Source organism: Ceratotherium simum, chromosome 24 (assembly GCF_057802395.1).
Source record: "Ceratotherium simum simum isolate JZ-2026a chromosome 24, ASM5780239v1, whole genome shotgun sequence".
Classification (NCBI taxonomy): Eukaryota; Metazoa; Chordata; class Mammalia; order Perissodactyla; family Rhinocerotidae; genus Ceratotherium; species Ceratotherium simum.
In genome coordinates, this window is record NC_141923.1 from 38,065,671 (window position 1) to 38,078,595 (window position 12,925).

General features: G+C 40.1%; 1 protein-coding gene across 1 annotated transcript in view; it reads right to left on the reverse strand.

The window, feature by feature from the left end:
- PPP1R36 (protein phosphatase 1 regulatory subunit 36) overlaps positions 1–8,112 on the reverse strand; it is a 33,518-nt gene extending 25,406 nt beyond the window's left edge. Inside the window, exons 1-2 of the mRNA XM_014784293.2 lie at positions 8,011–8,112; positions 7,142–7,206 (exon numbers count right to left, since the gene is read on the reverse strand). Of these exons, the coding sequence (XP_014639779.2) occupies positions 7,142–7,206; positions 8,011–8,088 (143 nt within the window). The 5' untranslated portion in view covers positions 8,089–8,112. The remainder of the gene's footprint in view (positions 1–7,141; positions 7,207–8,010) is intronic.
- Positions 8,113–12,925: the final 4,813 nt, after the last annotated feature.

A 12,925-nucleotide genomic window follows, 5' to 3' on the forward strand; every position in this document is an offset into this window, starting at 1 on the left:
TTTCTCAGGGTTCCATTTGGTTACTCGTCTCACTTCCTCTGAGTAATTTCATCTACTCCACTAACACTGATAACTCACAAATTTATATTTAAGGTTCAGATCCTCCTGTAGACTTATAAACTGATACATCTGCCTATTGGACATCTTCGCTTGGGCATTCTACAGACACCTCAAACTCAGCATGTCGCAAACTGAACTCATTTCTCTTTAAACTGTATTTCCTACTCATATTTTCCCCATCTCAGCAAATGGGTACCAATATCCACCAGATGTCCAAGCCAGAAAATGGTGTCATCCTTGACTCCTCCATCACCCTTAGCCCTCCCAGCCCACTAATCACTTAATTCTCTAATATATCTTGAATTTGTCTACTTCCCTCTCTTCCCATTGCCATCATCTTAATTTTAGCCACCACCATCTGTAAACCAAATTTCTGCAGTTGTTTCTTAACTGATCCCCCTGCCTCCAGTCTTGCCTCCCTCCAAACTGTTTTTCATGCTGCAGCCAGAGTCATTTTTCTAAGATGCAGTTCTAATCAATCTCTTAACACCCGCCTGTAACTCTACCCCCAGCCTACAGAACTACCTGCAGTCTCAAATACATCCCATGCCCTCTCAGGTCTGGGCCTTTGCACATGCTGTTCCTTCTGCCTAGAATGCACTCTCCTCCTCCTCAACCAAATCCCCTTTGCCTTCTCAACTCTTACTCCTCCCCAGGTCTTGGCTTGGATATCACCTCCCCAGGGAAGCCTTCTCTGGCTCCCCTGTCCCCTGGGCTTCAGGAAACGGCCCCATTTGGGTACTAGGTCAGGGTACTTGGGTGAATGTGGTTTTCCTCAGCCCTGGCCCCAGCCCAGTGTGACAGTGGGGACAGTTACTGATGAGCGAGCCCCAAGGAGAGCAGCAGTCTCAGGGGAAAGAGTTAGGGTCAACAGCACTCTTACCAAAAGGTTCTCCTTCCAATAGTAGCCTGGAAGGGTCTGGTTTATTTTCAGTAAGGAGAGCAGCATAGATATCCCTCCCTGGACCTTCAAATTCCCAAGCTTACCTGTCTGTATTACTTCCTTCCCACCATAGTCAGTGGAAAAGCTGCTTCTATCTTTTCCAAGCTAATCTGTGTTCTTGATCCCATTCCCACTTTCCTTCTCTTCTATTCCATCTCTTCTTTCTCCCAAAACAAACAAACTTGAGATTTTCCTACCTTTAAAACAAAACCAACAGGGCCGGCCCCGTGGCTTAGCGGTTAAGTGCGCATGCTCCGCTACTGGTGTTTGGATCCTGGGCACGCACCGAGGCACCGCTTCTCCGGCCATGCTGAGGCCGTGTCCCACATACAGCAACTAGAAGGATGTGCAGCTATGACCTACAACTATCTACTGGGGCTTTGGGGGAAAAATAAATAAACAAAAAAAATAAAAAATAAAAAAAATAAAACAAAACCAACAAAAATTCCCTTCCCTTAGTACTGGATCCCCTAAAGGCTACTATCTCTTTCCTTCTTCACTGCTAAACTTCCTGGTAAGAGTACTCTATCTCAGCTAGTTTCTCCTATTTATCTCAGATTCTCTCCTCAAGCTACTGTTATCTGATTTCCACCCCACTGTCCTCCTGAAACTGCTCCTCACCTAGGTCCCCAGTGATCCCTAACTTGTTAAATCCAAAGGCTTCTTTTCAGTATCTGCCCCACCTTGAGCTCTCTGGAGCATGTGACATTGCTGACGCCTCCCCACTCCAATCTCCTTTCTTAGACAACCTTCTTTTGCCTTTGAAGGCTTTGTGTCTCAGGGTTTTTCCTCTGACCTTTCTAATCCTTCTTTCTCTTTGGCTAGCTCTCTTTCTTTGCCTGTCCGCTATCCCCAAGAGCCACGTGAAGATACCTATCAAAACCTTCAGACGTGCACACTGATTAAGAGACATATCAAACCAACTGTAATGTATGGAAATTATCCGGATCCTGAATGGAACAAACTTAAAAAATATTAGACAATAGGAGACATCTGAATACAAACTGAATATGTGATGACATTAAGAAATTACCATTTATATTTTTAGGTGTGTAAATAGTAATTTAGTTATATTTTTTAAGAGAGTGCTTATTTTTTTTGAGATACATACTGAAATATTTATAGATGAAATGATACGATATCTGGGATTTGTTTCAAAATAATCAAGGTGTGGAGTAGATTGGGGCAGATGCTGACCTTAATTGGGTGATTGTGGATGCTGCGTTATGGGTACATTGGGGTTCATTATACCATTCTCCCTACTTTTGTATGTTTGAAATCTTCCAGTATAAAAAGTTTAAAATGTTTATATTTATAAATGTTTTTTAAAAAATAATGCTGTAAGAAAAAAATGGCAAGAAAATCAAACCTGCAAAGACTGTAGATATTGGAATTATTAGTCACAGGATCTCAAATAAATGTAACCAGTATGTTGAACACAAAAAAATAAAAATAAGGTGGTAACCCTTAACACTGGCACACTGGTGGTCTTTGGGGGTAGAACTGTGGTAGAATCTTCACTTTCTACTTTGTACATGTACTTTTTTTTCAATACATATATACAACTTTGTAACGAGAAAAAAAGAAATGGAAATGCAGAATGTAGTAAATTAAAAGTGTGTGTGTGTGTGTATACCTACGTATAGAAGAAGATTTGGAAAGCTATATAAATAAGATGTTAACATGTTAACAATTACTCTTGCTGGGTGGGAGTAAAGGAAAAACTCAGGATTTTTCCTTCCTGAGTAGGGAAAAGCCCAGTTCTCCCCTGGGTGTCCTCCCTGTGAGTCTCCTTTACTACTCACATAAAACACTTCATTTCTGATACTTCTGGTTACCAAGTGTGGGGAGGCTTTTCCCCACACCAACCAGCAATTCTTGGATACCAGCAGGTTATTCAAGAATTCAACTCAATTCTGACATAATCTACCCAGAAATAGCATCAGATTCCACAGGTTGAGAAATCAGTCCCACAAGTCTGCCCCCTACCAACCCTCACTTCAGATGCCAGTCGCAAGCCCAGGTTATCACCTATGCTTCTGATGGACCAGTTACAGATCAGAGGTTCCAATGACCCCCTCTTAGGGTTCAATTAATTTGCTGGAGTGCCTCACAGAACTCAGGTAAACACTTACATTTACCAGTTTCTTAAAGCATCTGATAAAGGATACAGATGAACAGCCAGATGAAGAGATACAGAGGGCAAGTTCTGGGAGGGTCCCGAATGCAGCAGCCTCTGTCCCTACGGACTTGGGGTGCATCAATCTCCTGGTATGGGGATGTGTTCACCAACCTGGAAGCTCTCTGAACCCCTGTACTATTGGGATTTTGTGGAGGCTTCCTCACGGAGGCATGATCAGTTATTAACTCCATTTCCAGCCCCTCTCCTTTCTCTGGAGGACGGGGAGTAGGGCTGAAAATTTCAAGCTTCTAATCATGGCTTGGTGTTTCTGGTGACCAGCCTCCATCTAGAAGCCATTCAGGAGCCCACCCAGAGCTGCCTCATTAGAACAAAGGATGCTCCTAGTGCTCCTATCACTTAGGAAATTACAAGGGTTTTAGGAGCTCTGTGCCAGGAACAGGAGGCAGAGACCAGAATATATATATTTTCTATTATCTCATAAAGTTTTTCTGTTTTAGCTTACTCATATTTTCTGATTCTTTAAATAATATAATTTAAAAAAACTGTTTTTCATAATTTTTTAAGTAGCTATTTCCTAGGCTCCCGGCCTCAATAATTTCACTTCCCACTCTAATTTTGCACTGGCCTCTCTCATGAGGGTCAAACTCTTGCTTACTGAATTCTTGATCTGGGGTTTCACAGGCAGGCACCTCAAATCCTCCATGTCTAAAAAAGTAAACTTGTTACCTCTTATCCCCTCCACAAACTTACCAGCTCTCCCACCTTCCTTATCTCAGTGGACCATATCATCATCCACTCAGTAACCCAGACATTCTTGCCTCCTCCCTTTGTCTTACAGCAGGTCTTACCAGCTCCTTCCTCCTGCACACAAGGCCTGATTTACCTCCAGCTGCCTCTAGAATGAGTCTTTGATTCTCCACTCTCCTGCCAGTTTTTATCTGGGTCTTAGTCACCTCTTCCTGGGATTGCTGCAATAATTGTCTTGTCCTCCTACTTCTAACTTCGCCCCTCCATGCTACTGTGGGAGGATGCTTTCTAGAACATAGATGTGATCCCATCATATATGCTTAGTGAGGTTTGTGGAGCGATTCCAAACAGAACTAGGTATGAGAGCAGTGACCAAATAGGCCTCCGCCTCTGCAGCTCCCATCCTACCACTGTCTTCTCCCAAGCTCCTCTGCCTCTGCCCTGTCTTGTCACCACGAACAGGGGTGACATGAGTCTCTGCAGTTGTGTCTCTACAAAAAGAACATGTTCCAGCCCACAAGTCCTCTCTGACTTCAAACCTGCATTTTAAAGTTGTGATAGGATATGCTTAGACTTTAAAAGGGAATCAGTACCAATATTTCCATCAAATGCAAACACTACCTTTGGCCTAAAACCAACACAGGTCTGCTTTCCTCTTCCTAGCACTGTCCTGAGCAGCTGGACTCCCAAGGTGGCCCAGGTACTCTGAGGTTTGCCACAGTGAGTCGCTTAGACACGAAGCAGCTCCACCACAAGAAGGCTGCTCCCCATCTATTCCTCATGGTGTCCCTTTCCCCATCTCTCCTAACTGCTCCCAATTTGTGTATACTGTCTGGAGTTTGGGTTTGGTTTTTTTTTTTTTACTTTTTAAATTTAGGTATAACTTAGTAAATTTATGCACACAGTAAAGTGCATAAATCTTAAGTGGAGAGCCTGATGAATTTCTTACTACGTATATACCTATGTAACTACCACCCAGATCAATATATAGGCCATTTCCAGCACCTCAGAAGGTTCTCTTGTACCTTCTCCCATCTGCTGCCAGTTAATAACCCCCCGAAGGTAACCACTTTTCTGACCTCAATCATCACAGTTCTCTTTTGCCTCTTATTTTAAACTTTTATATAAACGGAATCATACAGTATTTACAATTTTGTATCCGGCCTTTTTTGCTCAACATTGTCATACATTCTATCTTTTAAATCATACCATCCCATGTATATTCTCCAAAATTAGTGGAAATCAAGTCATTTTTAAAAGAATAATTTGCTAACAAACCAGAAAAAACTTTAGCTTATGAATATGAGTATTTTATGAATAAGAAAGTCAGTGTGAAATTATTCTCTGTGAATTTATTAGTAGGCTCATACAGGAAATAGTGCCACTTGGGGTGGGTTATTATTAGATTAGCACTGCAAATTAGTTTGAAAAATACTACAAATTAACTTCATTTACAAAGAAGGTCAATAAGTAAAAAGTATGGTCCAATTTTCATGATAAGAAGAGAGGAATGAGATGGCCTTTAAATACATGTATGGAGATTGAGAAAAGAAAATTTTGGCACTTAAAATTTATACCCGCATTTTCTTGTGCTGTAACAAGTATTTTGCCTCCTGTGATTATCTTTCTGTCTAATCCCAAAGCTATCTTGCTGTCCTTCTCCCTGTCTATCACACTCACATTCCAGAGCTGTTCAACAGAATCTTCTGTGACGTATCTATTTGAGAACAAAAACTGAAATCACTGCTCTGGAAATGACAAATTACTCAGAAATACTGAAATAAATATTCTATGAAATATAAACTTTGATTTTGACTCTACTATAACATTTAGACTTTAAATTATGTATGTTTAATTGACATTAAATGTCATTATATTTATAATGTAACTATAAATTTCATCCGTTTAGCCAACGCCATTCCTGACCTCCAGCCCCATTTGTCCAACAGCCTAAAAGACGTATCCATGTGACGATGTCACAGCAACCTCAAACACATCACCAGTTTTGCCTCTTTTATTCTGTGTGAGTGAAGGGCAATCCCAGCCACCAAGCACCCAAGCCAGACACCTGGGCGTCAACCTCAGCATCCACTTCTCCCTCCACTTTCACATCCAGGCACCACATCCTATCAATTCTATCCAAACATCCTATCAATTCTCTCTCTTAAGTATTTCTTAGTCCTGCACCCTTCTCTCTATTTCTACCAACATGGACTTAGTTCCGACTCACACAGTTTCTTATCTGTAATCCTCCTACAACTAGCCTTCTAACTGGTCCCCTACCTCTAGTCTTCTTCTGCTTGAATCTAGTTCATTTACTCAACATGTTCAATAAACATCTAGGGAGTGCCCACTTCGTGAAGTTCTGTAGATGGCTTCAGGGACATGAAGATGAGTAAGATCGTTCCTGCCACTGAGGGGCTTACAGTCTAGTGGAGGGAGACAGTATATGTGCAGAAAAGGCTTTGGCATCAGACAGATCTTGGTTCAAAATGTCAGTTCTGCTACTTACAGGCTACACGACTTTGGTTCAATTGCTTCATCTCCCTGACCTTGTTTCTTCATCTATAAAATGGGGATATTAACACTCACTTTCCATGGCTGTTATAAGAATCAGAAAAACATGCAAACGTCCAGGTCATAACAGGTGCACAGCAGATAGTGGCTAGTATTGTTAGTTTAGTTATATACTTTTAATAGAGTTGGTATTTTCTCAATGGAGATTAAAATTAGTTTTTTCTAATCTAATAATTTTACCTTGTAAAATTTACCATCTATTGCAGCAGGTGTAATATGGTCTCATTAATGTAAAACTTTATATCTATAACTCAAAAAGGCAATTTTATAAAGTAGTTAAGAATATGGACTGGGAGCCAAACAGACCTAGATTTAAATCATCTTAGTCACCTTTGAGCTGTGTTATTTGGCCAAGTCACTTAGTTTTCCTCAAACAGCTTAACTCTGTGACATCGGTTTCTTCACCTGTAAAACTAGATCAACATGCAGCTGTTTCAAAGGGCTGGTAAACTGATTATCACAGTGTCTGGTACACAAGAAGTAGCTGATGAATGTTATCAGAAAGTGATATCTGGAAGGCTGTTCACCAAAATGGTTATCTCCAGATGGTGGGATTTCAGCACATATTTATTTTATTCTTTATATACTCTTCTGTATTGTTTGAATTTTTTTTTTACCCTAAGCACACGTAAATTTTATAAAAGTCATAATAAAGTTTTGTTAAAATTTACCTTCTGAATTCAAGAGTTCTGGTTTCATCTTTCCAGTACCACATCCCTAATCGTAATCCCAATTTCTGTAAAATGAAATGATTCCAGCAAATTAAAAGTTCAATTTGCAATCCACATGTCACAATGAACTTTTAATAATAATTCCCACTAGTCGCTCTTTAACTCTATTCAATAAACATGAGAATCTTAAAGCGTTCTCTTTAACTTGAAGCTAGGATTTTATCCTTTTTTATTGTTGTTAGGTGTAGCTTCAGTAGAAAGGAAGCGAGGAAAGGAGGAAAGAAGGGAGGAAGGGAAGGAGGAAAACTTCACTTAGCCCACACTAGTTCAAGGCTCATCATAGCAATTTACGGATTAATTGGGACTCAGACCACAATGAAGTAACGCCCAGGGCAACCTCAACCTTCTAGGGAAATTAGACACTCCTAATAGGAGGAGCCTGTCTAACACCGACCCCGCCCTTCGGAAGACGTCCGCAAAGAACGAGTTTACTCTCTTCACGGAGTTGGTAGCTACCAACCCACCAGCCTTTCCGCTCGGAGATGCCACCCATAGAAGGACTGCCTCCTCCGCAGTAGGACTATTTATTTTGCAACCAACCAATTAGAGGTGGTGAGGTGGAACTTTCGTAAACATCTCAATATCTGCCTAGGGGAGCCAGAATTTAATTCTGACGGTGTGCCGAATACACTTGTATAGTTTTGCTTTTGCAGGCAGATATGCCCATATCTCTTTGAGTACCGCTCGCCCGGGGGCTAAGGCGGCGACCCGCCCGTGGAGGAGGGCAGGGCCGCCGTCTGGGGCGCCGCGGGCCGGGCGGGGGCAGCGGGCCAGCCTTCACCGGCCGCCGGGGTGGGGGCGACCGAAGCGGCACTTACATCCTGCCAGATTGCGGAATGGCCGTCCAACCGCTTCCTCCTCGAATAAAACTCCGGCACCCGGTACATGGTCCCACCGAGGCCGCCTCTCCGCGTTACCGAGGTAACCGCGGCGCGAGGGCGAGCGGGGGCGGGGACCTGCTTCCGCTCGGGCGGGCGGCCCACCCCAGTCCCGAGAGGCGTCGGCGCCGGCGTCGCTCGGTCCGCTTTCTGACCACCTCTGCGGTGGTGGCTTCTTGGCGTATCCATAGCAAAGCTGCCCAGGTGATACTTCTTTAAGGGTCAGTTCTTCATGGCCCTCCAGCCGTGAAGTAAACCACTTTACTGTTTTGTTTTTCATTAGAATAACTAGATTCAGTTCCACAGGGAAGATCCTTTTGTTCCAAACTTGACTAGTTAGCACTAGATTACGTTCAAATCCAGATTGGGACTAGGTTGATTTGTGGGGGTTGATGGGAGGAAGCATGGAAATAAGTTTTCAACTTTATAGATGTGGAACCTAGGGCAAGACAACACTGATCTTGCTTCTGTAGATACCCAAGTCAGGGGTTATCAGGATTTTTAAGGAATAATGTGTGTAAAGCACCACCCTTAATAAGTACTGAAAATTAGTGTTACTCAAAGAACTTTGCTTTGTGTCAATGGGTATTCAACTGATATTTTTACATTTACACTTTTCAAATCACGTGTCTTGTAATTCCTTCTTGCAACTGAGTTGATAGGCAGATTCTGATATTTTTTTCCTTCCAACACTGATGTAAGCAATGCTGGATGACACTACATGATTGGGAATGCCTAATATAATCTGCGTTTGTTTTATTCCCATAGTTTAATAAGCGTTAAGAGATGCTCAGTAAATAGTTGATGATTGTATACTCCCATAAACTTCAAAAATATGGCAATAGACATTCCCCCTACGCCCACTCTCCCAGGCTCAATACTTGGTAACAATCACTGGTTATAGTGGTATAAAATTGTAATCACCTGGACTGACGTTCCACTCATTTGAGTCCATTGCTGGTAACTGTTCCAGTTGGCTCAGGTATATGGAAACGCACCTATACACTGGCAGTGCTGCTTTGAGGCTGTGGCCTCAAGGCTGGTTTATTACAAGAGGACTCACTTGCAAAGGAATAAGAACATGGAAGTCACCAAGACTTTTTCACCAAGCGGTGTATATAACTAGGCGTAAGGAGGACAGTGAAGGAAGTAAATTATATTAAAAATTTAAAAGTTAATACCTTAGAGACAGGCACCTCCACACCCTAAGGATTCCTGGTATAAGGGGGAACGTTTATCGATCCTGACTGACTCTATTCATAGAAGACTCGCCCTAAACTGTTCGGGGAAAATTGAGAACAAGAGAGTGCTCCAGAGGGATAAGTTTGGGAGGGTCGGGGTGGAGGGGGTCCAGATGGGGACGCGTGTGTGTAACCTGATAATTGCTTCGCGCCATAGCAATTCGCGCCATAAAATGTAACTGTTTAAATGTTTTAAATTAGCCAATCATGTAAGACCGCGCCAACCTTTTCCCGCTTTATGCTTCCGAATCCTATAAAAGAGCTTGCCCCTTAAGGTTCGGGGTCGACCCCTCTGTCTCCTGCGAGAGATACGTGTCGACCCGGAGCTCCGCTTAATAAAACCTCGTGCATTTGCATCAAGCTCGGTCTCCTGTGTCTGTGGGTCCGCGCCTTCCCGAGACTGGAGTTGGATTTCCTTTTTGGAATCCTACAACAGGAAGAAATAATGAGCTGAAGCTCCAGAAACGCCTAAGATCAGGGACTCTGGGTGGAATCCATTTACCTCACAACCATTATCAGGAAGACCACACTTGAGTTAACCTCCTCAGTTTAATACAATGAGTGAGAAGAAATGCTAATAGAAAACCAAAGATCTTTTATACTTCACCATAGTTGAACTTCAGGCTGTCTAATGTACAAAACTAAGGTGAAAATAAGAGTTGAGAACCCAAACCAATGACCTATATCAAAGTTACATGACAAGTTATTCCACATGTGCTAGAGGGACATAATATTTAAAAAAAACCTTTGATAACTCTGAAGGGACCATCTTATACTTCTGTATTATCAGACCCTAACAAAAGGGAATAAAAGATTGTTTTTATGGCTCTAAATCATTATTTAAAAAGTGACCCACTCATTTCTTAGGTTAGATTTTTCACCAATTAGGTCTTTAAATGACATGAGAAATTCACAACCTAAAATGGAAATACTATAATTTTCCCTTTAGAAACAAACAATTCATGATGTTATAAAGTAGGGAAAGATTTTTTTTTTCCCCCTAATTAAGGGAAACTTCTCAAGGGCATATAACATAGAACTAAGTTGCTGATTTCGGATTTTAGGCCCAGGACGTTAACTGAATATAATGCATGCTTATACTATGAAAAAGTCATAATGGACAAGTTTTCATAGTGTTAATAATTCTACCTTTAAAAAATCAATATGTCAGAAAAAAAATTAACATGTCAGAAAACAGCAATGCCAGTATTTGAAACAGCAACTCCGTTTTTGGTTGCTTATTTCCCCAATCTTGAATTCACAGACAACCTAATCGATACTGAAAGGGGTGGAGGAAAGAGCCTATAGCTTCTTGATTTGTTCTAAAAGAAAGACATTTCAATATTAAGTATCACCCTATTAAATTTCAGAAATGCATATCCCCTAAAATATTTCCATTCAAAGAGCTACATCAAGAATAAATACTTGCCTTTTTTCCTACAGATCCATACTTTTTCAAGACATGAAATTCTGTATCTGATCTTAATGCTTAAGGATAGTCTGAAACAGTTTTCTCATACCTATTTATAAATTAAATATATAGAAGCAATTGAACATTCCTCTTGTTCTTTAACCTAAACATATATATTCCCTTAGCAATTGTCTTGTGACATATGGATTTGAGATTCTTTAAAACTTTAATTCCAGTGTTCAAAAGCAAGAGGACCATGCCTCACAATACAACTTTATAAACTACATTCAATTTAAAGGAGATGAATGCCTTATCATGGGCCTAGTATTTGAGCTTCATAAAGAAAAATCTTTTGATTTCATCTAGATAGCCAGGTTGTATTCCTGTTTAAAATTACATATAGGATAAAGAAATTCTCATTAAGTCTCCTTGACATATTGAATAGATGATTCATTAAATATCCCATTATGCATGTTAAGTTCAAATATGTAAATGGCATTAATATCTCCTAATATACAAGTTTTAATGAATTTCAATATAAAATTAATACTATAAAAAATTTAGTGAGCTTGTTTTGAAATTTCACACATCTCAAATACTGTAAACAACCTATCTTATTTTGACAAGTGTCTAGTTTTATTGCCTCATACAAGGACAATTATGTTAATCCGACATTCAGGTAAGAAGAATTTAAGTGCCTCTTCTGAGAAATGTATTTTTTCAATCCCTTAGTATTCTATGCATATTGCATTTGCTTTAGTCATGACCACTAGTCCCTAGTATATAATTCACCACTTTCAAGTTCAAGTGATGCTAATTATTCCTTAAACTGCAATTTAGCCTCATCCTAACACCAAGTACTTTTTTCATTGTCATTTGACTATGGCTGACCTAACATCTGCTAAGGAGTTCCCAGGAGATATCAGGTTACCAGTTTCAACTGCTCCCTAGAAACATTGAATGGCTGCTTTGGTGGCTTTATCTTAGTAATATTCACATCTAGGTAAATTTGAGAAGACAGAATTAAATAAAAAACACTCAAGAAGGCTAGGAGTTGTACAAATTATTTTTCAAAATAAAAGAAAATGAAGTATCTACATAGATTGATATTAATGTTATAACAAGTTACCGGAGGCCAGGCCACAGGATCAGAGAGACTACCGTTGGTCATTTATTTGATGCTTTAGAAACTAATTCCTTCTAAAGTGAGGAGTAAAATGAGTCATACTAATACCAGATTGCTCTTACAGAAAGACTCCCTTATATTTTGAAGTTAGAGCAAGGGATAAACACTTTCAACAAAGGACTAATAAAAGTTTAATAGAATGGGTATTATCTTGGTAAAAATTCATGTTAAATGTCACTCTAAGGCTACTATTCATCTGATTCTATTAGTACCCAGTTAGTTTGTCAAATATTTATGTGATGCTATCTGTAGTCAATGAAACACCCTTTATGCCTCCTGCTGAAAACTTGCCACCAGCATGGCACCAGCACTGAAAAACCCGAGTTACCTTCAGCTTTTCAGAGCGTAAAGAGCAACTACCTTTAAAAATTGTTTTAAGCTTATGTTGAAGCAATTTCACAATTGCTTATCTTCCTCCCCTCACCCAAATGAGACTTCCCAAAAGAAGAAAAAAACTTGTATGTACATAAGAGTCAGCTCTTGTGTGAGAGGGTCATTACCAAAGTCCAATGTTTTTAGGCTAATTTGTTCTCTAGTTTTTATTACTTCAAAAATTAATCTCTGCATGATACACAAGAGTCCACTACTAAATTAAAAATATAACTTCTATAATTCACTGTTATCTTATGAACAACATGAAGCAAATCTACATCACTTGGAAAGAGATATCAAAATATCTACGTGTGGTGAAAACATTAGGTTAAATATGTCTTTTCCAATCAGCTTTACTGAATTTCTCCCAAGTTCCCCTAAATAGATTAAATCAGAACAAAGCAGAAGTGTCATTCCACTAAAAAGTAAACATGAATCCCCTTCTCCCAAGGATGTGGATTTTAAAGCTTAAGCCCAGGATAGTGGATCCCAAAGGGTTGCAATATTCCTATCTGTAACAATCTCAAATCAGATACACGGGAAAATGGACAAGTTGCATATTAAAATACAAGACTATCTTGCAGTTTGTCTTTTAAAAAATAAACCTATGTGGAGAGAAGGGAACTCTCATACACT